The sequence below is a fragment of the Sparus aurata genome, chromosome 23 (assembly GCF_900880675.1).
Source record: "Sparus aurata chromosome 23, fSpaAur1.1, whole genome shotgun sequence".
In the NCBI taxonomy this organism is placed as follows: Eukaryota; Metazoa; Chordata; class Actinopteri; order Spariformes; family Sparidae; genus Sparus; species Sparus aurata.
The window spans coordinates 409,768-436,356 of NC_044209.1; the positions used below are offsets into that span (position 1 = coordinate 409,768).

The 26,589-nt window shown below is 40.9% G+C and overlaps 2 protein-coding genes and 1 long non-coding RNA gene across 9 annotated transcripts in view; 1 reads left to right on the forward strand and 2 right to left on the reverse strand.

The window, feature by feature from the left end:
* Window positions 1-16,770, reverse strand: part of carm1 (coactivator-associated arginine methyltransferase 1) — a 41,058-nt gene extending 24,288 nt beyond the window's left edge. For 4 of the 6 annotated variants that reach the window (XR_003982693.1, XM_030407774.1, XM_030407773.1 and 1 more), the window contains exons 1-3: window positions 16,580-16,753; window positions 3,209-3,334; window positions 451-543 (exon numbers count right to left, since the gene is read on the reverse strand). Coding sequence is in view for 5 of the 6 variants with exons in the window: in XM_030407774.1 (XP_030263634.1) it covers window positions 451-543; window positions 3,209-3,334; window positions 16,580-16,721 (361 nt within the window). In the remaining variant the exon portion in view is untranslated. Of the gene's footprint in view, window positions 1-450; window positions 544-3,208; window positions 3,335-16,579 lie in introns of all 6 variants that reach the window. The other 2 variants (XM_030407776.1, XM_030407775.1) reach the window with 1 other exon arrangement.
* Window positions 15,739-17,212, forward strand: LOC115575608 (uncharacterized). The gene is made up of 2 exons (XR_003982704.1): window positions 15,739-15,871; window positions 16,635-17,212. It is a non-coding gene; the product is annotated as an uncharacterized LOC115575608 (long non-coding RNA).
* A 1,861-nt stretch (window positions 17,213-19,073) lies between these two features.
* Window positions 19,074-23,882, reverse strand: LOC115575601 (guanine nucleotide-binding protein G(I)/G(S)/G(O) subunit gamma-5). 2 transcript variants are annotated; one of them, XM_030407809.1, is made up of 5 exons: window positions 23,828-23,882; window positions 23,314-23,538; window positions 22,698-22,850; window positions 20,051-20,177; window positions 19,074-19,862 (listed from the first exon to the last, which is right to left on the reverse strand). In XM_030407809.1, exons 3-4 carry the CDS (start codon window positions 22,788-22,790, stop codon window positions 20,052-20,054), a joined length of 219 nt encoding a protein of 72 aa, XP_030263669.1. In that variant the 5' UTR covers window positions 22,791-22,850; window positions 23,314-23,538; window positions 23,828-23,882; the 3' UTR covers window positions 19,074-19,862; window position 20,051. The 2 variants fall into 2 exon arrangements, with proteins under 2 accessions (XP_030263669.1, XP_030263668.1); XM_030407808.1 differs by having other exon boundaries at window positions 23,187-23,538.
* Window positions 23,883-26,589: the final 2,707 nt, after the last annotated feature.

Sequence of the window (26,589 nt, forward strand, 5' to 3'; positions counted from 1 at the left end):
TGCCTAAAGTAAGGTCCAGGACCAGCAGGAGAGGAACGTCCAAACAGTGGATGGGCGAGTCGCGACTTTTTCTGTAATCTGTAAGTAACCTGTAATCCCATAAACTAAATTGGTTAATGAGTGACATGTTTCTTTGAAAATTACTAATGGAGTGAGCTACTGGACATGCCAATATCTGAGGTAGAGCCCCCTTCATTCTGGAATTTTATAGCAGATGCTGATACAGATACCATTGAATAAAACATCCTGATAGATATATTGACTTATATTGATATTCATTAATAAATATGTGTCACCCATTGTGACAAAGATACGTAATGAGGCAGGATATTCCACAGATTTTTTTTCTAAGTGACAGCGCACTAAAACAAACTTCACTGTCACCATTTTCTGCATCATGTTCTGAAAAAACTTAAATTCTATATCAGTAAAAAGGGGCTGCATGCTTACTGGAGAAACTACAGATCACAGTCCTCTTCATTGGCACCTCAAAGTTTCCCTTATCCATCTCATCCACTCTTACATCCACCTTTCCCTGACAGCCTGTCATTTAATAGATGTGCAGGTTATTTGCGCCATTGCCAAGTGACTGACAACAGAAGAGTGTGCAATGAGAAAATGAGTGCTGGCAGATAGGAAAATTACTGAGAAAGGAAAGAGCAATGGCAGTCTTTTCAATTTCATTTCAAAATCTTTTTTTGCCTGATCTTTAAAAATGAAAAAAGAAAAAAAAGAACAGATCATCAAATATTAGCTGTGTCTCAATTCAGGGTCTGCATCCTTTAAAGGCCAATTATATCACAACGCCGCACGAAGGCTGTCCCAATTCGAAGGCTCCTCCAAATTTGCCCCACAAATGCTCCTTCTTTACCCTCTTTTTTGAGGATGCACCACTACTATCCTTCATGGCCTCACATATCCCAAGATTCTTTGCGCACCTGAAAAAAAAGAAAGAAAAAGAGAAAATGGCGAAAATAGCTCCAAAGGCTAGACTGTCCCATTTAACAATGGTTGACGCAGTTAACAAGGTCTCTCCGAAGGACTCGCCTTCAAAGATCACAAAGGCCGGGTACATTGAAGGATGCAGACCCTGAATTGAGACACAGCAATTATCGATATTGACTGATATGAAACGTCACCATCATGATAGAGTTTTTGTCAGAGAAAGTAAGAGAGGCAAGGGCGTAGGAACCGAGGGGGACGTGTCCCCTCAAATATTGGAGACAGACATTTGTTCCACCCAAAAATTATACAGCGAAAGAGAAAAGTGTTTTATTTTGAAATCTTTAACTCAGTTGCTTTTATTTTGAGAGCGCAACACAGCATCTTGTCACCAGCCCGCCCCGCCCCCTCATAACTCGGACTGTTTGGGAGGCGGGACTCTGCAGCTGGCTACAGGTCAGAAGTATTAAGATGAAAAGACAGCAGCAGCTCAGTTTAAGTGATTTCTTTCTCATGGGGAAGAAAAGAAAGAAAGGAAATGTGAGTTGGTAATAATTTTGTCCAGGAGGATATGACACATACACATGTCTCACAACTAGAAAGGAGTTAGTCTGTCTGTGTGTTTTTCGCTTATTGTTGACATTCCCATCAGTATTTTTCTATACCTTATTCATCTCCACTGCTTTCATATTAGAGATCAGATGAAGTTCAGCTGGAAGCTAACACTGGTGAGGGTGATGCAGGGAGAGCCAGCACTGCAGAGTTGCAGGTAGGTGCTATTATGAAGGGTGAGATGATTTTAGTTTGTTGATCATGAGAGGAAGGTTTAAACGTGATAAGAAGTGAACACGGTTTAATTTAAACAATAATATAAAAAACATCCCATCTACTCATTTAGCAACCGTGCAGAGGCTGCAGGGATCATTCCTGGATTGCCTGTAGAGGTACGTAAACTTTTTGGGCAAGTGGAAAACCTGGTCAGGTTGCTTTTGGTAGTCCCTGTTTCATCCTCTGAGGCAGAGAGAAGTTTTAGTGTCCTCCACAGGCTCAAAACTTGGCTCCGGTCCACAATGACTCAAAACAGACATCAACATGTTGCTGTCTGTCATGTCCATCAGGATAAACCCGACTTAATGGACAAGAAGTCAATTTGCAAGCAATTTGTGGCTAAGGAGGAAAACATTTTTTGGCTCTTTTGCCTAGGCCAGCGATTTTCAACCTTTTGTGTGCCATGGCACATGTTTAACACTGAAAAATCACATAGCGGGCAAATTATTGAATGCAGGACTGTACAGTGCTATCCAACTTTTATTTGTAACAGAAAACTACACAGGAATTGATATGTATCAGTTCATTACATCTATTCTAATGTCTTTTTTCGTTTACCTTTACCTTCACAGGCCAGTTAGTTCGTGGAAATATAGAAGGATATCACAGTTGAGAGTAAAAAACAGGTTGGTTTATATGTTAAAATTCTTGATGCTGTTTTTACCTTTCACCTTAACCTTTGCCTGTATCTGTGACTGTTCATTGAGGCATAAGATACAACTAAGAAAAGAACATTTATTCAGAAAATCTGAATTCAAATTTTGATCAGTATTCTTCAGTGTAGTTAATTTTTGACATAATTCTGTTCAAACCATTAGCGGATCTGTCAGGTTTCCGATATGTGTCACCCCCAATGTTAAACTCATTCCTACGCCCCTGAAGAGAGGGAAAAAAAAACGTGCGTATCCAATAATATCTGGTCCTTGTATCGTTGTAACTACATCTCCATGTATACCGCTTTAACATGAGGAGTAGTTAAAACAAAGTCTTGTTAAAGTTGCTTTGATAAGATTGGATGATTACCGTTCAGGGGTGGGGTGAAGCAAACCATCAGCTGAATCATTGGAGTAAAAGGATTTTTGTTGGAGCAGGACAAGACTCTCTAGATCTTCACCACACTTCATAGAAATTGTACCAAGTGTGTGGGAAGCTAAGCTCACTGCTTACATAACAAACTCCAGCATGTTGGCTGCCTCTGAGCTTACAGAGAAAACAAAGACAATGTGATGCTTGAGCGGGATATTTAAAAGTGGCCACTGAGGAATGCATCCATGTAGAGACATTAATGAGATTTGATTTTCTGATGATTCCTGACAGAAGAAACTAGTTCTACAATCGTAGGTTGGTTTGAGCACCATTTCTGATTCTGATTATTGTCTGTATGCCTTACATATGTATATATGTAATGGTCCAATTGTACTGGGGCGTCAGTGTGTACCTGCAGGTGAGGAGAACTGCAGCAGGACGCTGTTGCAGCCCAGTGTGATGATGAACGACTGCTTCCCCACGCGGCTGCACTCCGTCTCCCTGGAAACCGAACACTTGAACACACTTGCCTCTTCTCCTGGAAAGAACAAGAGCAGATGGAAAGAGTTAGGAAACATGAAACATGCTTGAAGAATGAATACTAAAAAAATAAAGCTCTGAAGACAAGCAGTGAGGAGCCGGATTTCAATGAAACAGCACTGAGAGCAGCACATGTAATTCCAAAACATGCATTTTTAGTTTTAAATATGCGTCAGCATAACCTGCTGAGTCTTTTCATCTCCATCCACTGCTCACACACATTATGGACAGATTGCAACCAACACTGAATCTTGTTTTTTTTTTGGAGCTTAAATTTAAAATGAATATCAGAGTAATCACTATACAACTAACAGACTTGCGTAGGGCCCTACAATATCCGTTTTAATTTTTGGGAAATTGTTTTTTTCTGTTTGAATTTTTGGGAATCCGCCTTTTTTTAACCTTTTACTCTTATTCTACTACCAAAAACTGTGTGTTTTAAATGTAAATGACTAAAATGTACACAAATTAAATAGAAATTATAGATTACAGTGTTTCCCCTAGAATGGAGTTGTAGCGGTGGAGGTGAGTGTTTGCCTGCATGCAAAAGCAAAGTGCATCCAGCCGGGAGGTTTCTATGTGTCTGCTGGCACCAGAGGGGCTCTTTAAGCTTAAGTACATAACAGTACATTTGTGCACAGTAATGAGCAGGGAAAATGTCTGTCTAGCTTACATATGAGGTGTCTCAAGCTTTAGGAAAATACACTTTTATTGAACAAAATAAAAGTATAATCTCTCTATAAAAGCAAGGAATCTGTCTGTCTGTGTGTGTGTGTGTGTGTGTGTGTGTGTGTGTGTGTGTGTGTGTGTGTGTGTGCCTCAAATATCTCTGCGGATCAGGATCACACTGACCTGAGACTTACAACATGGCTGCTGCGTGGTTCAAGGGTGTGCAACGTCGCATTTGTTTGGACTGCAATGATACCGTGAATAAATTATTTCAGAAATGCTTTACAAATTCCGCTAGCATTGCTAACCATAGCCACCATAGTCACGTGCGCACCAGAGCCAATCACTGCAGAGCCCACCGCAACCCCCCACCTTAAGAAACAAGCGGATTTATACCTGCAGCTGGACCGGGATTTTGCCAGCGGTTCGGTCCCGTTCTGTTCTGTGCATCTAAACTGACTGTTGTGGATTAATGAGACTAAACGAGTCCGGACCGAGTCCGGATGTTCGTGTGTAGCTAGCTGCTAGCCCACCCACACGGCCCACCTCCCGAGGTGACGGACCGGACGCACCGGCACGTCCAAAACCGGACTTAGGGTAAATAATGTCCGCCACGCTTTTTCGCAAACATTGCCATCACGTTTGCTTTGTGTCTGGTGCAAGAAATGGTAAAAACTGGCTTTTGTCACGAAAGTGTCCAAGCAGCAAGTTTGGTTGCTGAGGAACAGGAAGTTGTGGGAGGGACGGAGGCAGATGATTGACAGGCAACGACGGACGGTGTAGAGACAGCGATAGAGACAGCGATATTTAGAGTTGAGAGATTTGTGACATTTAGCGTGTTTGGAGTGTATAGTTAGTGTGTTATGTAGTGTTTGTTGTAGTGGAGTCGGTTTTTTGATTAATGAGTCAAAACAATGAGGAGACTGCTGAATGTGGAGCAGGCAATGCAGCTCTTTATTCAGCTGGAAGGAGCTCAGGCAGACCTGAGCATTGCCTGCATTTAAATGTAAATAGTTACATATAACTTTGTAAATGTTTAACATGTATGCACATATTTAGCAAACAACAATTTATATTTGCATTATAAGTAATAAAAAATGGTTTGTTAAACATATTAGTGGTTTTCACAGTAAAAAAATCTAACTTTTTCTACTGTGATTTAGGTCCATTGTGTTCATACAGTATGTCAAAATCAAAAAATAACTGAACAGTCACACATGTGAGGTTGTGCTGAAAATAATGACACCAAGTAGCCTAAATAGTTTTTAAGGTGAAATATAATGGCAAAATCAAAAATAGTCAAAAACGGCCAATTATACCCTGGAATATCAGATTTCACAACAAACCTAAATATCCCTGACGCCCCACCTTCAAACACAGCCTCATTTGGCCATCCATGAAAAAGCTTCTTAACCTCCCACTTTTCTATAGGAATACATATTTCCTACGAGCACTGCAATAGTCTTTAAAACAATTATTGACAGTAATTTCACAAAATATATATTAACAACCAACCATATACAGTAAAATCACATAACACAAATACTAGAACAATCCAAAAGGTCTGTGCCTCTGTGAAGTAATCTGTCAGTAACTTGAGATTTGATCAGTAACAGCTTTCGCGTTTCACAGTGGCCCTTGCACATAGTAATGCTGCATTCAAGAAAGTAGGAATTTTCCGACCTCCTACTAGAAAAAGTACACTGGAATGCCACTCAAAGTCGGAGCCCTTACTTGTGAACTCGGCACAAATCCATCTACCCCGAATGATAATCCTGAATCTGTGATCAGTGTTGCTTGCTTCATGGTTGACATCTACCCGGTGCTTGTTAAAATCGTTGTACTGTCATTATCAAGTAAACTCAAAGTTTCTCGTTGCACCTTCTCCAAATCTGGCGCTAACGTTACCTCCGTAGTGGTGTATGCTGACAGACGGCACAGCGCAGCACCTGCATCAAACGCTAATGGTATAGAGACAGTTGCCAAGCTTAATATGAAAATAAAACAATGGATACTGGCAGCCAAAGTTGTTATATTAAAGTTCATTATTCTAATAACTGTCAGAAATAGCGTAACAGGCTTCATAGTCTCTATAGGTGGCCCATTGTGGTTCGCGATTTATTTTCATAAATCATTTCAAACGCGTAATTGACCTGGATATGAAGCGTCATAGCGCAAAATTATATAACGTTAGTTTCTAAAGAGACAAGACTGAGGCCGTCCAGATGAAAACGCTCTTTTGCGAAAACACACATGTATTGAGATTGAGGAGTCACGTGCTGATTTGGGTTGATTTGGGTGGGGTCTGAGCCGGTCGGCCATGATGGTAGGAGACGCTATCGGTTGTCAGGGGCAACGCCTGCAGAACTTCACAGAGGCGCGACTAAACAGTCCAGAGCTCTTTAATTTCTGCGCATTTATTATTTCGGCGGGACAGAGACGGATCTACGAATACGAGAAAGAAAAGGAAGAAAGTAAAGCAATGCAAAAAGATAAGGCGAAAGAAAAGGGACCTTACAGGAACAAGCTCACACCAAGCGCATAACAGCGGTATTTGGAGAAGCTCTCGGACATCCAAAATATCGACCCATACGAGCTCCCTGCAGAGGAATGGCACAGAGACCTGGATCATTTACCTCCATGCACATACATGGACATCGTCAGTTACCTTGTTTTTGGTGTAAGTTACTACACAATGCAGGAGTTTAAAAGCCACAAGTCTTTGGAAAGTTACGAGACTTTCTGCTGTGGCTGTTGTTTTGGCCGACTGTCCACACGGTGCCTGAAAACGGGTCTCAGGGTGGAAAAATCCGAAAACACAGCCCTCCCGTTTTCATGTGGACGGCGAATCCACAGACTTTCCAAAACGATTACGCCATCGCCCTAACCCTCGACCTCTAGCCTCCGTCCTATAAACCCCGCGAAATCTCATAACAACAACAACAACTATGGCGGACTACATGCTCGTGTTTGTGCCACAGAACATATATATGTAGTTGAGTGTGAGTCGCAGCAGCAGTTTGACCTCATTATTGGTCCACACGAACGATTCTGGTTTCCTTGCACTAGCCATATTCATCTTATTCTTGTTGTGTTCGGTCTCTCCGTCTACTGTCTGTTTGTTTACAGCGTGCAAGCTTAATGCGCATGCTCCGTCTCTTCTTCTCCGTTTTTGGAGTTCCTGGAATATGAACTACAGCGTTTTCGGTCGTTTTCAGTGGATCCGTATGGATGCAAATTTTCTTGAACAGTGCCGAGGAAGACGTAGAAAAAAAGATTGTTTTCGTCCGTGTGGACGGCCCCTGAGCCCACTCTCCACCTCTCCTCGTTAAAAAAAAACCAAAACACTGGATTATTATTAATAAAAGAAGAAAAAAACACAGCTTGCGCATGTAGTTTTAAATGTCCCTGTCATTTACTGATGTAAATATTATTATTATTATTATTATTATTATTATTGTCATCATCATCATCATCATCATCAACAGCAATAACAATAATAATGATACATATTGTGTGGCTGTACAGACATGATTTTGATTTGATTATTTTATTTTGAACATGTAAATTAAATAAAAGATCAGTTAAAAAAGAAAAAGGAAAAAACAGGGAAAGGAAATGGACAATATTTCCACTTCTATTGGAATTTGATATCTTGATTTACATGTCCCGAAATTAATACTTTTTAATCTTATTGAATGTGCACGTCAGCCAGATTCCCCTGTGGGATCAGTTGTTTTCTGACAATGCATCAGCTATTAATCATCTTTTATTTTCAATTACCTATATTCAGTTATCCTATTACATTGTTATAGCAATAAAGGGTGAAAATTATATGTTATCATTGACTGAATAAAGTTCACCTGACACATACAAGTCGTTTGGGAACTGCACGGCTCTGTACTGACGGGTTAATGTCCAGTTTCTCAGTTTTTTCGCAGACGAAGACGGAGCCGTGGCCAGCCGCTTCGCCATGCATGCAAGGGGGAGGGGCTCAGTCTGTGAAGGGGGCTTGTTTTGACACCCAGATTTGCTTCCCTCCGTGCAGTTTTCTTCAGACATACGTTCCTCTTCCACACGAAAACAGCATTTCAGTGAAATTATGTCAAATTCCGCGATATTCCGCGCTAAAAAATAGATTCCATTTTAATTGGCCAATTCAGCGATTCCGTCCGCAATTCCGTGATCGCGGAAAAAATAGGTCCCTACTTGCGAGGTCAGGGATCAGAATCGACAATCTTTGGCATGACCGGGGATGACCGACTAAGGCAAAGGCAGGTCTGCCAGTGTCCAAAATATCAGATTCTGAGACACGCAGAGTTACACATGCATGTCAGAGGGAACTTCAATTCACTGAAACCATTTCACCAACAGATCACTGAATAACATAGCTTACAACAGGTTAAATAAAGTGAGATGTATTCTGATTCAGATTCAGATTCAGAATACTTTATTAAGTACTTTATTAAGGGAAATTTTTTTTTTGTTCCAATGCTCTGTGCAAATTAGAAATAGAACCAAGCATGAATGGAAACAAGCGATGAAGATGTAAATAAAAATAAAATATTAAAGTAGACATTAAAATAAAATAAAATAAAATATCAAAATAGACAATAAAATACAAATAAATAATAAAATAGTAAAGTATACAATCTGAAATATATACAATGAAATGGTTGTAGCATTATAAATGAAATGAGAATGAATAGGTATATTGTTTGTTTTGTTTTATAAAGTACTGCAATTCATGTTTCAGTTGATGTGAATTGTACAAAAAAAGCTCTGTCCAGGTCAGAGCACTTTATTAACAGGACCAGTGTTAGCATCACTCAGATTGAGTTGGAGTAAAACTGTACAAAGACAAACAAAATTAGGTTAGCTGCCTTTGGTGGGCTTCTGAAATATACCTACTGAACTACAAACTCAACTCTCTTATGTTCACTCATAAGTTGAGTGACCACATTGACTCTCTAAACTTGACCTCCACCAGGGACAGAATCTCCCAGGAAAATGAAGGTTGACTGTCGATTTTTAAATAATGACCCCAGCATATCAAATTAACTGGTGTTTGACTTTTTCACAAAATATTGATTTTGTTAAACCTGTCCTGCAAATCAGTGGTCTGTGATCTGCTTGATAAAGATGGCCTACATAAAAACGACAGGCCTGTTAAATAGACAAGCAATTGGCTTTTATTCCTGAAAAAAATATACAGGTATTTATTCCAACTCAAACTCTTGGCTTCAAAACTAAGCCCCTTTTTATTGCAACTTTTAGCAATAAGTGCATTTAAGTGTCAACTGACATTGCAGAAACAAATAATACAGTAATTTCAATTTTCAACTTACTGTGGAATGTGTTTAACATGTAAAACTATGAAATACAACTAAAGGCTATTTGGCCTTAGTTTTGTCTTCTTAAGACAAAAGAGAAAAGGGATTGCACCTCCTGCAACAACCCATCTGAGAATAAAGAATGAACAAAAATGTAAGAATAACCCCCATAACAAAAGAGGTATACAATTTATAAAAAATAAATGTATATGAAAATAAATATAAATAAGAATTCCAGGCAATTTGGCCTTAGTAGCTGTAATCACAAAACAAACTGCCAAAGGTAGCTAGATGAGGCAGATAGGGCTGTGTGTGAGGGAGAATGAGAGAGTCGAGATGAGTGTGTGTGTGTGTGGAAAGGAGTTATATTGGTGTTGCTATTACTCTCTTGCAATTTAACACAAATTAGTTTCCACATCTTAACATGATATCTAGACCGACATCTGGCTACAGCCTCCACAAATACCATACATTCTAACCAGCGATGGTAGGCTACGTTAAATTAGCTAACATCAATGTTTAAGTTAGCTTGTGTCTGCGACACTTGGTGAGCTGGTGTTAACAGCTGGATGCTTTCGGTTAAGATGTTGAATCATTGTTGACGTGCTGTTACGGTACCCCAGTTCTACTTTGCAGTACACACACTGCACTTTGTTACCATCTTCTTTAATTGTGAAATGATCCCAAACTTTGGACCTTCTCGTTCTTTTACAGAACGTTTCTTGGGTCTCCGCCATAGCGCCAGCTCAATTGTGAACGTAGTGGTGTGTGTCCGCAATAACAGTCCGTTTGGAAAAATGATCCCTGAGCTAAACAGGCCACATGACGACGGTGATAGGAATTAAATGAAGCCTCGATGTAGAGATTTTGCTTCGACCATTTGTTTGTAATCAAATTATTCGAGTTACTCGAGTAATCGTTTCAGTTCGAGTTTTGACTTTCAGTATGGTGGCCCAATGGTCACATCACAGCTACAAGTGTCCTCGGTTTGATTCCCTGGCCTGGTCAATTCTCCTTTAATCAGAACCTGGAGTTTGTTCCAGGATAGCACACCGTTCCAAAGATCAGATTTCACTTTGTTGTACTGGGTATGGTTGTGAGTGAGAGGCGGGTCGGGTTTTACGATTGCCATTTTCAAGGCGTCACTTATCAGTCATTATTAGCGATACAAATAATAAGCATTTATATTTAATATGAGCTCATTCATGCGTGCTTGCACGCTCCCTGAACTCCCATTCCCCACGCTGTCTTACTTTCACTTTTAAAAATTGCGTCTGTCCAATTTTCTTTCGGGCGTCGGTATCAATTTATAGCGGGTCGGCTTGTGTACGGAATTTAACTTGTGCTACTGTCGGAAAACGGATCGGACGCGGTTTAAAGTATGGCGGGTTCAGGCGGGTGCGGGTTTGCAAAATAAGACCCGTGCAGGACTCTGCTCTAAGTGACCATTTTAATTCTAATTATCAAGCTAAATATCCAACATGCTAGTTAACGTCAAGGACTGCGGTGGAAGACGACGGTAAAATATTTCCTTTCTCTAACACTGGATTTATTTATGCCTGAATTTTTAAGCTGTGGCAGCTTTTATTTTGCCGTGGCGGTGCGCCACAGTCAATTACATGTAGGGGAAACCCTGGAACATTTACATGATATCCTTCCTGCACACAGTCAGTAACCTCCCTGGCAGGTAGCTGACAGTTAAGCAGCCACTGATATGAAAGCACAACGTTCTCCTTAAAAAAAAATATGATAAAACCAACGTTTTGTGTGATGGGAATTTTCACTATAAGCACGTTGGCTTCTACACCATGCAAGAATAAATGATGACTGTGTGCTGACATCAGCAAGTGGAACAACTGACCCCAGCTTCAAAACATTAATATTATTATTATTATTGCAGTTTTCTTCTCCCATTATCATGACACTTTGAAATACTAAACTCAAACAGGTCAACAACAAAGGCAGGGAAATCAAGTGTTTCATGATTAATGAGTGAAAGTCTGGCATATTCATCATAGTATCTATACTGTAAAACTCAAGGCTGGAGAAACCTCCTGGTCATGTAACAGGCCCAATCAGGAGTCGCCAAGCAGCCTGGGCTAATCCAACATGTATTAAAGGATTAAGAGCAGCACTTCAGATTTAGAGAGATGCTCCTCCTGGAAAAGAAGCCAGCCACTTCAGTTTTCCTATTAATCACAGTTGACCAGGTAATAAGACACTTTTGGAAATTTGTGAGAAAAAAATCCATGTCCACACAGCTGATGGGACAACTAAAGATAAGAAATATCCTTCCCTTTCACTGATATTTGAATAATTGTCAAGTAAATTACATTCAAATTTGATGATTGGCTTTTATTTTTTCTCTTCCAGTAGATTCCGTTCTGATAAAAACACACTGCTCTCAAATAAAAGGAGACAAAGCAAAAGTACTACATCTTACACACACACACAGCCAACATTTCTTGCTGCATGATGTGACATTACTTTGAACCTTGACTAAATGGATCTAGCTGTTTTCACTAAGCCATTCTTCATTAGTTCTTTCCTTGCAAACTATGACAGTCAAGCTCAGGCGTCACACAGACAGGCAGATTCTGTGATAAGTTCTGCTGCGCTACATCATCACTACACATTTTCACAATTGAACAGGAGGCAAAAAGAGTGAGCACGTGCTATCCTGCTGCTGACAGCTTAACACTGGACTGATCTGATCATCACACAGTGTTTCCCACCGAATCAGACTTTAATTGTGGCGGTGGCTGTCCACAGAGCATGTGCACTCTAGACTTCTGCCAACCGAGTCTGCTAACTTCCTGTTTCGCGCCGAGCTAACTTGTATGTGGATAAAAAGCTTATGGACCGAACTGCAAAAATCCAAATTCTAACAGTAAAATTAGTCATTTTGCTGAGGTTGAGAGGTTTTGTATTACGATTTACAGATGCGTCTTTCACAATATTAGCTTGTGGGAAAAAGTCCCCAGTACGTCACATGCGATGTAACTACACGGCTTGGCCACGACAGCAACTGGCTTCAAGGCATGACACTGTTTGTGGGGGCTTGATCTCAACGATGAGGCCAGCCATCTTCTCTGCGGAGGAACACAGCTAACTGTGTTAAATAGTCCTCCTTCTCTTCTTTTCCATTCACTGTATGTATCGGAGTATATAACATCATGCTATTAACTGACAGGTGCGTTGTCATGAGCAAGTGAGAACGGGATGCTGAGCTCAAGAAATGGAAATTCAATATGTTTGGGACAGTGTTGATATTTTGGTGGACTGCCACAAATAAATAATTTGTAAGAAACACTGACAGCAAACTTCAATAGCTTGAAATTTTTAAATATATGATAGAAGGGGAAAACTGACCCAACATTGAGGGCTTACAATTCTAGCTTTTATTGAATAGATAAATACAATGATGTTTGTGTACTGTGTGTAAGCACAACAATATCTAAGTAAACGTATTACTAAAATTCTCAAGTCTTTTCCGATCAACTGAAACTGAATGACATTTTCTCGCTCTACCAAATGAGCTTATGGGCGCCCAAAGGCAACACACTTAAGGCTCTGACACACCAGTGCCTTGTTTCCATCACATCTGCCTGCCTGGCTCTACTCAGTTTGACTTGGCATGGCCGGGATTTGCATTTTCACCACAGCTGGGCTACCTGCTTGAAGGTGTGTGTGTTAAACTAATGATGCACTTGTCCCAACCCTCACAGTACTAATGGAGGTGTAGGCTGTGTAGCTACATCTAGTATCGATGTAAAAGTAAACAGAGGCTAGAGGTAAACAAACCAACAGACACAATGGAGAGGCCTTCAGGAATTACTTTTCATAGGACTAAGTTGTAATTGTTCTTGCATGTCAGCGAGCATTGACTATGTTGCCTGCTGTCCAGAGAGAAAGCAATGCAATGATTATAAACAAGAACGATAAGATAACAATGACTATAAAACAGCTGATTAGTCATGTGAATTGAACGTTCAGTAGGTCAGTTTATTCTGCAAATCTGTTCCATCAAACATTTTGCGCATTATCTCCAATTCACAATAGACAAAAACCCCCTCAAGTGAGTGTGCGGTTTTAGCAATTTTTTTTTCTCGCATTTTGCCGTTTCCATACATTCTCTGATTCCATATCATTAAAAATGCTCATAAAAGTTCTTTACGGAAACTAGGCCATTGACTTTAAAAAACATCTTTCTCTTGGGTTTCCTACACAGACATTAGTCGAGTATCGTTTTCAGGTCGAGACGGGAGCTTTTAATGGGTTGCTCGCAGCCGTAACTCGTCACCGCGGGCTAAGCCTAGCCCTACTATGGAGCAGGTCCATCGTCGATGTGGCATGGTGCAGTAAAACTGGCGATAGAAAAACAGCACTGGCCGATGTTTGGTGCTCGGCCAATAAGGGGCTGCTGGTGAGCATATGTGGTCCTAGTCTTTGTGGTGTTTCCTGCATCCTTGTCACGTACTTTGTAGACAAATGTATCAGGATGATGCGACAGGGCTGGACCTGGCTCAGGGTTACATCAATTGAATTGGATTTTGCTGTGCAATGAAGCGACTCTGCTATTTGTCTTTTTTCAGTTCAGTCCTGTGGACTGTTTAAATTCAGACTGCCCAGTTCAAACGGAATGTTCCAATATTCACAATCAAAGGTAGCCTTATTAGCAGGAGTGGTACCACATAACGCTGCTTTGTCATGATGACCATTTGTGTATTCACAGTCTGTCACAGACTTTTTGAATGATGAAAACAGACTATCCCCACCTGGTGGCATGGAGTGTTATTTTCGCTCACTCAGAACTTGTGAGCCAGTTGGCATCAGCTGGAGTCTTTGCGCTGTGTTCAAGTGCAGCTTTTTGACTGTGAGGCGATTCAACAGTCAGCCACTAGTTCATTGATTTCAATTCGGTGTTCATCTATTTTTAGGTGTCATATTCAGTTACTGCTGGTGAAAACAAAACATTTCCTGTGATGCTGCTTTATGAAGCTGAATCGTGTCTGTAATAGAATCAGTGGGGCCACTTTGTTGGCACGATTCTTATTTAGTACTGCAAGGATTGAGACAAGCATGTCATTGGTTGAAGACACACCTTGAAGCAGAAAGCTCAGTTTGGGTGGAAATGCAACCATCTTGCCAACACAAAACAGAGTAGAGCCAGGACTGGCAGATGTAATGGGACAAACGGCAATAGAGGTCAGAGTGTGGGGCCTTCAGATGCTTTTAATGTGTTTTGTTAGCACTGGTCTATGGTATCACTGGCATATGAGCTCCTCATATACTTTATCTTTCCTTGTTCATCTTATCTTGAACTCCGAGTTTATGAATCATCTTTCATTGTCTCTGTTTGTTGACCTTATTTTATACTGTCCCCCTTTGTATTTTATTTATTATTTATTTCATTTTATTTATATAGCGCTTTTCAATGATCCAAAGTCGCTCATTCACACACAGTCATACTGGTGGTGGTAAACTATGACAGTAGCCACAGCTGCCCTGGCCCTGGCAGGCTGACGGTAGGGTGGCTGCCATTCAGCGCCTACGGCCCCTCCGACCACCACCTCAAACATACAGCAGTCATACACATTCACACGAGGCAAGGTGGGTGAAGTGTCTTGCCCAAGGACACAATGACCATGATGCAGTTGGCCGAGCGGGGATCGAACCGCCGACCCTCCGAACATAGGCCAACCCGCTCTACCACCTGAGCCATGGTTGCCCCATGTAAAGCACTTTGGTCAACTTGTGTTGTTGTCAAATGTGTATCATATCATATCATATAATTTAAGTAGTGTAAATTTAAAAAGCTGGAATCAGAGAAAAAAGGTACTCAAAGGGTTTATCAATTCTGCAAAACAGCTAGTGATTAATTTAATAGTTTGGATCAATTATTCCACTATTAACTGCAACACTCTCTGTATACCAGATGTTTTTTTATTATCAATTCTATTTTTATTAGTGAATGTTATAAATGACACTAATCAGCAATCTACCAGGAAAACCTTTGCACTACAAAGTTTGTCTTCATATTAATATTGTTTTTAGTGGCATGCATACCAAAAGACACTCTGAGACCACCATGTCCAAATTGTTATGATAACTCTTTGTAATATGTATAGTCTCCTTACAATATGCTCATATTCTACAGTGATTTCCCTTTGTGAATCGAGTAACTTATTTTTCCATGGCCTGGATTACTACAGGGATAAATAAATAAAACTTCATCCTTTAATGTGTGCTGCAGAAGACGAGTTGTGGCAGAGTTGCTCACAGGTCTACAATGGATTTACTGGTGCTTTTCTTTAACTCAAGCATCCCAGCAGAAGGAGGCCCGTGAGGCTGTTTCTTTTCAGCGGGACATCCCATTGAATAAGAAAGGCTGCGGAGAGACTGTGATGCTGCCTGCCTCCCTCCCGCCACACGGAGTGAAAGAGGCGGAGGGGACCCGGCTATTGTTCCAATGAGAACAAAGATGAATGCATAAGTAATGAGGGCCCGCTCTCTCTCCGATACACGAAAAGGTAAGAACCTTTTTCCACAAAAGTAAAAGCTTCGAAAGTTCATGTGTCCGCCGCTGTGTTGCTTGAATGGGCTGCCGGCTACATGCGGTGCTGCAGCCCGCCCGGACCGCGGTGCAAGGCGGCGGGTCAGAACGGATGTCCTCTGCCCTCGGCTCCGAAACAACCCACACAAGCTAAACAGCCAAAAAACATTACCTGGGTCTCCTGGGAACAAAACCGGTGAGGGTTCATTTACAAAAGCCACAGGGCACAGTTACGTGACAGAATAAGCGCTGGTGAAACATGAAGAGCAGCAGACGCGAGGAGGTCTGCTGCTCGTTAGCGCATCGCTGCTATACATCGGGCTAGTGGCATTGTTTAACTAGCATTAAACTACACCGCTCACTGATGTGACTGCCGCGGCGTAGGAGAGTGAGCTGCGCTGTGTATCTGTCGAGGTCCGGAGCCGAAGTTAACATGTGGGGAGGCATGAAGTCTTAAGTTGGCGAGCCTTCGGGCCCCATCCGAATGCGAAAAGTGTGGACTTTTTGGGGCTCCCTCGTGATGAGCAGGGGGAGGCGACGTGGTCTCCCAAGACGGGCTAGCTTCATGGTGGCTAACGCTATACGGCCAGATTAGCCGTATAAGCATTAGCACTGCATAGCATTAGCACTGGCAGTTAATGCAGGCCGAACATCCGAAGAGCAGCTTCAGTAAAGGTCAACTCACCATTGGAGAGATTGATGAGGGCAGCATCTTGTGTGCTCTTCACTTCTAACCGCAGGGGCTGCTGCTCGGAGTGCCGCTGGATATCTCCATTCGCGTCTCCGATGGAGAGGAGCCGCACGCCGGGGAACACCGAGACCGCCATCTTCGATCTGGAAGTAGAGACAGGTCGGTGGCGCTCACATCCAACCACGCACTGCTCTCTGCTGGAGGCAAACCGGGCATCAACACGAGAAGACGCTCCAACGGCGCCACCTTGCGGATTGAAGCGGGTAATGCGTAAACACAGGCGGCGCACGTCATGACGTCACATGATCCAGGAGATTTTTCCAGAAAACTTGTGACGTTGTTTCCCCACTTCACGTTAAATCCCATCCACCGCCATCGAACTGGGCTGGAGGACGTTCCACAAATGTGTATCCCAAAACCTAGACTAATAAAAACCCATATGTATGACATGAAACTATTTCTTTACAGCAAGTCATAAAACATGGAAACATAGTCATACATGTTATAGGTATATAACATATCCATTATATGTACATATTGTAGAATTACTGTGCAGAACTGAAAGATGGAAAGAAGAAATCAGGATTTGTGCTTCACTAACATTAAACTGTGAAACTGTGGTTGTAATTTGACTGGTCGAGGATGCGGGGTCTAGGACAGACACAATCAACTGGCAGCCCTTTAACAACTTCATTCTGACCTCTGATCATTTCATTTTTGTACTAATACACCCATTCATAAATTATGTCTGTTTCCATTCATTAATATTTTCACAAGGCTCCTCTACTGTAGGCTTTCAATGCTTATTAGTTGAATTTTTCAGTACAATAATACCATGTGTTGGTGTATTGATAGAAATTATAGAAATAGCCTACAATAGAGAAAACATTTGACATGCTTTGTGTTTTCATTAGGGTGAGCTGTAACCAACAAAACTGAACACATGAAGTGTGGAAGATGTCCTCAGGCATGTGTAGGCCTATATTGATATAGAGAACTATATGCAGGCCTGCTTTAGTCCTCCCTGTATACCTGTGAGAAAGACAATATAAAAAAGTTGATTCCTTTCATATTTAAAAAATCATTTGGCTGCAGGCTTGCTTCAAGACAGTAAAAGTCAAAAACATTGTTTCAATTTACATTGGACTACAGTTCATTCCAGTTTAGAACTAATCCTCTTTCTTCCCTCAGCCAAGTAAGGCAGCATCTTGTTAGCACAGAAACTGTTCTGTGTGAAGGATGCATTTTACCATCAGAGGATGTAAGAGTCACTTGAGGCCTACTGTGGTCATGATGTTAAAAACAACCACTATTCATTTCCACAATTGTTTTTTTCAAAGGTACAGGGAGACACTGCAGAGGAGCAAAAGAGACACATGTTGAAACCCAGTGACTTAAATATAAACCTATCAGCACAAAATATGACTTAATTTTACCTCCTGTCTGTCACTATTCGACCACTGGCCCAACAACACCCACTCTATATCAAGGCGACTGATTGCAAATAATTATTTGTATTTTTGTTAAAACAAATACCCGTTCTCATACCATTATTTTGTATATTATGTTGATACACTTGATTAGCAAGTATTTTAATTTGTAACAAGATCATTTTTATGTATTTTGCGTTCTTTAATTTAGAGTTTTGATTGATTAAAGTCTTAATGGCACTGAAAGGATTTATGATTAATCATTAACATGCCTGGTGCAATCAAATGTAACAGAAATAAGTTTTCTGCTGAAAGGAAATGCAGTATCTCCCTTTTTTTACTGTCTCTTTCAGTTTCTTCAGTTTGTGGATGTAAGACAAAACACTTGCATGCACACGGTAACTGCATATTCATTCAACTATATTTCATTCCTTAATATTTTGTAAAAGGTACTCAGCGAGCTCAGCTGGCCAGTTGTAAGTGCTGCCTTTTTGCTTTCACACACTCAAATTATGCTGCTGTGTTTTGTGTGGCTTCAGATAATCACAGCTTGAAAAACTGAGCTCTGAAAGGTCTCAAAGTTAAGAATAAAGATGTGATTTATGTGATCTTTTTTTATCAAAAAGTCAGAAACTCAATCTTTTCTGTTGTCATGAAAATGCAGTAAATACAACTTTGTTGTCATTTTCACTTCCATTCATGTGATTTTTTTCTCAATAGAGGTCTTTGTGAGCGTGCAGTGAGAGCTGACTCCTCCTGTCTTTTAATAACTGCCCTAATTAGTTAAATCAGCTGCTTTAGCTGCTTTTGAAGTTTGCAGACTTTCCGCTCAAAAACACCCGTTTGCAGCAAGTGTCCATGTTTTCCTGAGCAAATGCGTGTATTTAGATTTGAAGTCAGGAATGCCGACTCTTAAATATCGAACAATGTGATGTGTTGAAAACTTGTATGAACTAAACATGTGATCGCTGTGATCCTCCCCTCAGCAGAAACAAGAGACAGACACCTTTCACCCTGTTACACCACACTGTACCATCAACATGACTCTGAAGCTCCCATTATAAGGTGAAAAAGTGACATAATGGTGCTTTATTATTGTCAGTATTTGTTAGAACGAGGATGCAGAGTCCATACCAGATACAGCATCACAGACAGATGACAAACAAACAGAGGGCAACTTTTAAAGAATTGAATGAACGATAACAGTGCACATATGATGAGAGCTTTTTGATCTGTAAGAGCTGGACAAGACAAGCAATTACCCATCAGCAGCATACTTCATTTCTTTATCAAATGTGTAAAAAGTATGATAAAAATATATCATCTGGAGTGTAAATGACCCAGTTTAGTTTTCTGCTCATACGTGGCACAGATTGGATATGTTTTATAAACATGTACAAAAGAAAAACACATGGATGATTAAGATGATTTCTCCATAAGGAAGAAAGAAATAAGATGGGAAGCTGGTATCTGCCACTGTAACCTTATAAGTGGGGTTTTCACTCAACTTGCCATCAACTCCAGGACTTTTGTTTTTCCAATAGAAACCACTTCAGAAAATGTTCAGTTCTATTGTCAAAGCAGGTGTTATCAAGTGGTCAAAATAATATATGAATAGTCATAAAAACAGACTCAGCATTACTGTAAAGCCACCATAGAACAGACCTGAGAGGAGCAAAACATTATAAAAACAGAAGTGTGTGTGTGTGTGTGTGTGTGTGTGTGTGTGTGTGTGTGTGTGTGTGTGTGTGAGATTGTGTGTGAGAGAGATCTTGGCTTCTTTATCTTCAGAGGCAGTGGGGCACATGACAGAAATCTGTCGGAGTCTTTTGCACTCCTTCACGGCCCTAAAAAGACGAGAAACACATTTAGCTTAAAGCGATGTGTCTTGTGCTCTAGAAGAAAGCAGGGTTATTGTTTTGCTCAAAGAGGTATGATAGAAAAAAAAAAGTATTAGAACATTAAAGAAAATCCATTAAGAACATTAAAAATATCTGATAAATTCATGTTCATGCCAAGAGAGCTTCACTCACACCTCAGAGGAGGACGCATGACTTCGGAGGCCTGAATGGGTTATCACTGGAGGGCACCCCGGTGAGGAGGGGGTCTTTGTGGGCATTTTGCAAACAGAAGGTCTTCAGTTCTGCAGCAGCCTGTGAAACCTGTAAGTTATTCCATATATTACATTAGGCTCAGTGGAGATAAACAGCACCTCACATGGAGAGGGGATGAGATCAGCAGCAGCAAGGGGCAGGAATAAAAAGCTGCAGTCAAGTCAGACAGTTTTCCACCTGCTTTCCGCCTGTACTGGACGTCACAGAAACACTCACATCCTGTTAGGTTCCTGATTTAGATTGATTAAAGTGTCATCAGACACAATTATCAGTCTGCTTACTGTGTCTAATTGTTAATCATGGCAGGGCAGCCTTTTAAAATACTACACAATGGATCTATGATTTCTGTTCATGGATCAACCTCGATTTTACATGAACTGTCATGTAAATCAGCTTCACCTCAGTTTGTTGAGCTGACACTCTCAAACTATATAAATAAAACTGAGAACATTAACAGTCAAACACATTGGGAGCAAATACAAGACAATAGCTTTCAATAATGCTATGTCCGATATTGAGGCTGTCAGGGCTTCACATCTGTACACAGGTTATTTTAAGAATCCTCATATCCCTGACTAAATGAGTCAAAAGTTAAAGGGGCACTATGTAATTTTGAAGTAAAAAAAAAAAAAAAAATCCCAAAATCTCAAATGAGTCTAATATTTACTGAATGACAAGTCTGCATCATGGTCAGGTGTAGGATCCAGTGTTTTTAAAGCTGGAGAGATATTATAGGCTAAAAGTCAGAATATCTTGGCAGCTCTTGGTAAGAAATGCAGATGTGTTCACCATCAAAACACTGGGCTGGTTCTCCAGTAACTGACCTTGACAAAGATCTCAGATCTGGAGTTGGTGCCCACATACCACTTTTACTATGATGTTCATTGTTTGGTATGTGAACAAATAAAGATTTTTTTTTTCCTTGTTCCATTATCGACATGGTAAAGGAGTTGCTGAACTAATAATCTGAGCCCTCATGTAGACAAAGGTCAGTACAGGCAATGGGCATCAAGAAGAACGTGAAACCTGGTGGATCTTCAGCATGCTAACGTTATGTGTCTAGCAAGACTTCTGACTCACTCAAATAGGTTTGTTTTCGTTTTTTCTTTATGTGGTATGTTCAAGATGGTCTCCACAGGGCCTAAATATAAAATGCCTGTCTGATGACACTGGTTTATTGTAGAAAATGTAAACTGAAGAATATTGTGCCCAATAAAGCGAGAACACAGCTGCTACAATGCATTTTGTACATATTTTATATGCATTTTGTTAGCTTTTCAGCCCTTGGTTGCATAAAGAGTGGTGCAGGAATGATGCCGTTGTTATTTTTTTTAATTAAATGCCTAACATAAGGTCTGAGTATGATATTTTTCCATTTTGTTCTACAATATAAAAACATCAGTAAATACTCCACATTTGACTTATAAAGTATATACCTGTGATAAAAATGGTGGTTGCTAACCTCGGTGTTGGTGATGATTGTTTTCCTTCGTGATGGGTGATTTTCAGAATATGATGTGGCAAATGTATTTTGCCTGATGTGAAGTGCAGGATCTCATACTGTAAATCTGTTGGGGTTGTGTCAAATATTAGGGACTAAGAGTCAGACCATAAATTTTAGTGAGGTTTTGTTTTATTACAGCTTCCAGCTCACATCCTGACTACAGACCTCTGAGTGGATGGACCTGAGCAAAGGCTTGTTTTGTTTATGAATGTAACCTTTTATTTGTAACAGGAAGTTGGTTATTCCTTAGTAACATATGACTTGTTATTACATATAAACACAATCTCCCTTTAACATCGTGTCAGTGTTATTGTAAAACTTTCACAAAGACAGTGCCATAGATATGAAATTGTTGCAGGTTGTTGCTGTAAATATGCCCTTGAATCAAAGTAAGTTGAGTCATTATAAATGCGCTGCTGTGGACTGTCACTAACAACAAGAATCTGTTGGCTGAGTGAAATTCTGCTGGAGTGCTTAACACAGACACACTTGAAGCTAGTCTGACTTCTGTTCTAAAATAAGTAGCCACCCAACAATCACACTAGTCACACAGCAGCACAATCAACAAAGCTATCAATGTGCTGCACTGGCACACAGAAGACTGTCTGCTACCATTTCACTGCACACCATGAAATCACACTCACATGGCTTTCCAATGACTTATAATACAAGCTAGCTTGAAACATTTATTTGCAGTTAAAATATGAGACTCATACAATGTGAGATACTTAGTAATCACACACACACACACACACACACACACCCTAAACTTAACAGCTGGTTTACCCAATCAAAGAGCTTCTATGCCAGCATAGCCATTGAGTTTTATTTTCAGCAGCTAAATTCCTCATCGTAAACATGCATGATGCTTCTTGTTGTGACATTGAGATAGTTAAAAAAAAAAAAAAAAAAAAAAAGGGAAACCAGTAAATTGACAGCAGTGAAATAATTAAACCCAGATGTAGCACCCGACACTAAGCTTATGATGAACTTCAACGGTGGTGGTGACGCACACAGGAGAGGTTTGATCCAGTTTTAGGAAGGGTTGAGTTGTGGATACATACCTTTATCCGACGGACACTGGCCTCAAGACGAAGCTGCTTTACTGCCTTCTGGGCAAGGGCCAGGCTGCTGCTGGTGGCGCTGTTGTTTGACATGACTGAGTCCAAGTTACAGGGAGAGTAAGCAAGCAATCACGGAACCCATTCACTGCTGGCCTAAAATAAAACACAGCGTCCGGTGAGAGCCTTCACAACAAAAACCCTATTCACTCACTGCTTCTTTACTCTCTCCACCCACAAGACACACACACATACACACACACACACACAGTGTTGCAGTTTTTTCATATGTAATGTAGGTGCTGACTACAAACTAAACTCATGACATCAGAACAATGGGATGTGCTGGGACCAGGCACGTGCACACATAGGGCCCAAGGGGTGATTGAGCCCCTGCCCTTTTTGCCTCGTATTAAAAAGTGCCCTTTTTGTGTACGTTTAATGAATAAATAAATTCCTGTTGTGCATAAGGATGTAAAAAAGAAAAACTACCTTACGCATTTTCGTACACATTTCCTTGTAATATGGTGTTGTGTGTTGAGCCTAAAGCCGCTTCTCTGTCTGCTGCGGCTCCGCTCTGTTGATCTGAATGATCAATTTTGTTGCCAAGAGACCTTACATTTCCAATTACAACAGAGGGGAGACATGGCTTAAATCTTCTCCTCTCCATAAACCCGACCCGTCTCGACCCTCCTCTCATCCCCCGACATTGCTTCCCTCCTTTCCACTCCCGGTGTTTTGTTCTCTCTGGGGTTCAGGTGGTAGATCAACTGGTCTGGCCACAATGCCGGCCGGCATTAGCGCGATCAGTTGTTCTCCGGAGTAAACAAAAACAGCATGTCCACTGAAGAAACAAGAACGAACAAAAAGAGAATAAAAGTAAAGAAAGTTTAAAAAAAAAAGCGAACTCAAAGGCTGGAGCAACAGGCAGCCTGCAGCAACAGGCAGCCTGCAGCTTTCGCACATACACACTAATCATATTGATTAATAAAAGCAGACTGTTTGACTTTCTACAATCCTGAAGCAAACATAATGCAACACAACAGCAAGACAAAGTAGCAACAAAAAACAGTTCAACAAAGTGCAACAAACAAGGCAAAGTACAAATCAGAAATGCAAAACTCAAAACATACCACGAGGGGACTGGAAACAGGCAGGAGCAGGCGCACAGGCAAGCGCAGACAGAGGCAATGAACGGACAAGGAGTGCAGGGAAGACACAGACTAAATACACGGACACTAATGACAAAACAAGGAACATGTGAGGAGAGAGAAGAGGGAGGAGGCCAGGTGTGATAACGAGTGGGGGGGAAGCACAGAGGAGAACACACAGACAGAGGAAGACAAACTGCAACAAGGGAATACACAGGAGAACTTAAAGGACACATGAGGGCATGGAAAATGTAAACATAAGACACAAGACATAACACAAAGGCATGGAAATCAAATACAAGAAAACACAAGACAGAGAATCATGACACCCAGAAACATCATTAATTTCAACCAAATAAGAAAAGACAACACAACACAGTCAAAACGCAGTTCTTCTGTCCTTTTAAAAGAATCTTATCCAATTCCAGGTTTAAGATGTTGATGGAAGTCGGCAGCAGGGGTTCAGGTGAAAACGTAACATTATTAATTAATAACAGCCTGTTTCTATGTCCAACTTATAGAAAAGGCATTCCTTTAAATCTATATAATTGTTATAACAGGAATTAATGTGTTTTAATTCTTAAATTGATCCTTGAACACCACAATAAATTATTTTTCAAAGCTTAAAGCTACATTGTGTAAGGTTTTTACATTATAGAAACAGCTTTGAAATCATTTTGATGGTACACTGTCTATTTCCTACAGCGATGATACATTCAGAAACTGTGGACGGTTGCCAAATCAAACAAAATGCAAATTTCTACATAATGCTGCTTTAAGTGAGGCACAACAAGAATGGAACCGACAAAGTGAAGGTGATAAAACAAATCTGTCATCCGCTAATTGACAGACTGCTAATAATGTAAGTTAGTGAGCGAATGTGGAGAAATAACTAAACTAAATCAGTTAGATCAATACACTGACAAGCTGTATTTTTAGATCTACTGGTAAATACTGTACAGTATTATGTAATTCTAGATAAAATGAATGCAGAATAATGAGGTTTGGTTAGTAATTACATGGGAATTAGCTGACATAATATTTTGGTACTTTGGTCACACTATTATTTCCTTTCCACTAAAGTGTAACGTGAATTCCTTTGTAGGAACATAGGTATTCCATCAAGAATGATATGACCTACCAATTTTAAATCAAGTGTATAGTATCACCCCAAAATGAAATGAAATAGATTCATAGTTTTCACATGATTCCAAACTCACCTTAATTAATCTGCCAATAAACTGTCAAAATACTTTTTAACTATTTAAATGATATGCTGTTGTGTTTTTGACATAATTTCATTGCAGTCATGTTCATATGTCTGGGAAAAAAAGAAGATAATCACGCAGCTGAGGTGGCAAAAGTACTCACATTTGGTACTTAAAGTCCGTGTAAACCAAAATCAGCCATTTTCTTCTAAACACATCAAACAGGTCATAAATGTGTTTACTTAAAACATGTAAAAGCCATTCGGCCATGTAGAATTTAATTTTGGAGCTAGGCTCACAAACAGTTTTTCAACATTTCTGTGTTCAGGATTTAATGGGCGGGTCAGAAATCATGCAAATCATGGCCGCGTTACGTAACGCGGCCATATGATTTGCATAAACCCGGCCCTGCTGCGGAAGTGCTATAAATACGTTCAGCACATCGGCTTCAGCGGTTCTCCCACTCACTCTCCAGTCTCGGATAGCATTGCTTACAATAGTTTGCAGCTAGCTAACCAGTCAACCAGTCAGCTAACCAGTCATGTCTCCTCCACATCCTCTGCATCTTTCCTGGATGCCACAGTGTGCAGGGTGACGGCGCTGTTATCTTATTTAAGTTTCCTTCGGATGACAACGTAAGGAAACGGGGAAGTCGGTTGACGCTGGTCAACTCCGTCCCGGCTTGCATCCTCTCCTCCCGCCGACGAGGAGATGTGCCCGCCGCCGCCACCACCGCAGCTGCAGCCGACCCACTCCGTCCCGCTGACGGCGGGTCCCACCAGCGGTATGTGGCGGTAGTATCAGGGCCGCATTATTGGTGAGCCGTCCCAGTGTGAACAAATAAGCTGGAGGCGCGGAGCGAGGGCGTTTCGGTCTGACAGTCTGATAACTGCACAGGTCCTTCACTTAACTAAATACAGAGAAATGTCCCACAAAGCAACGTTACATGTCCGAACAAAAGTAACGTAGTAACTGTAACTGTCTTTAGCAACACATATGAGGAAAACAAATTCCACAACTGTATGTGGAGAAGCGTCTGTCCTCCTGTCCGTCCCCTCCCTGTCCTCCCGACTCTTCCTCACATTTCTGCTCACAAAACAGCGTCTGTCACGCTTGTCACAAGACTTTAACTCACCGAGTGTTTGACGAAAATAAATCACCGCGACCGTCAGCCCTCCTGACCGAGACTACAGGAAACTGTCCTCCAGAAAACAGCCTCCGTCCCCGCGAGTGACAGAGTCAGACAGCGTCCTGTTTACTGATGGTGATTATGTATAATTATGTAATTTAGTGCGAAAAACTTCACTCCGTCACTTTCCAGAATGTTTAGTGGGTCAGGATCTCAATCACTACACGTTATAACAGCATCCATATGATTATAAACTGTCCGCGGGTTTAGATAGACAAGGGGAACACCTGGGGAACACCTGGGGAGACACCGACGTCATTAACATGACGTGTAGCCCCCGCCGCATGGGCGTGGTTCCAGCGCCTCTAACTGACACGCCCCCAGCGCTTCACAGCAGAAAGAAGTGC

Bases quoted from the DNA above. Each gene is read 5' to 3' on its own strand.
- LOC115575601 (XM_030407809.1), bottom strand. From the start codon at position 22,790: ATGTCAAACAACAGCGCCACCAGCAGCAGCCTGGCCCTTGCCCAGAAG. The intron at 20,178-22,697 runs GTATGTATCCAC...AATAACTTACAG, and splicing joins CCAGTGTCCGTCGGATAAAG to GTTTCACAGGCTGCTGCAGA.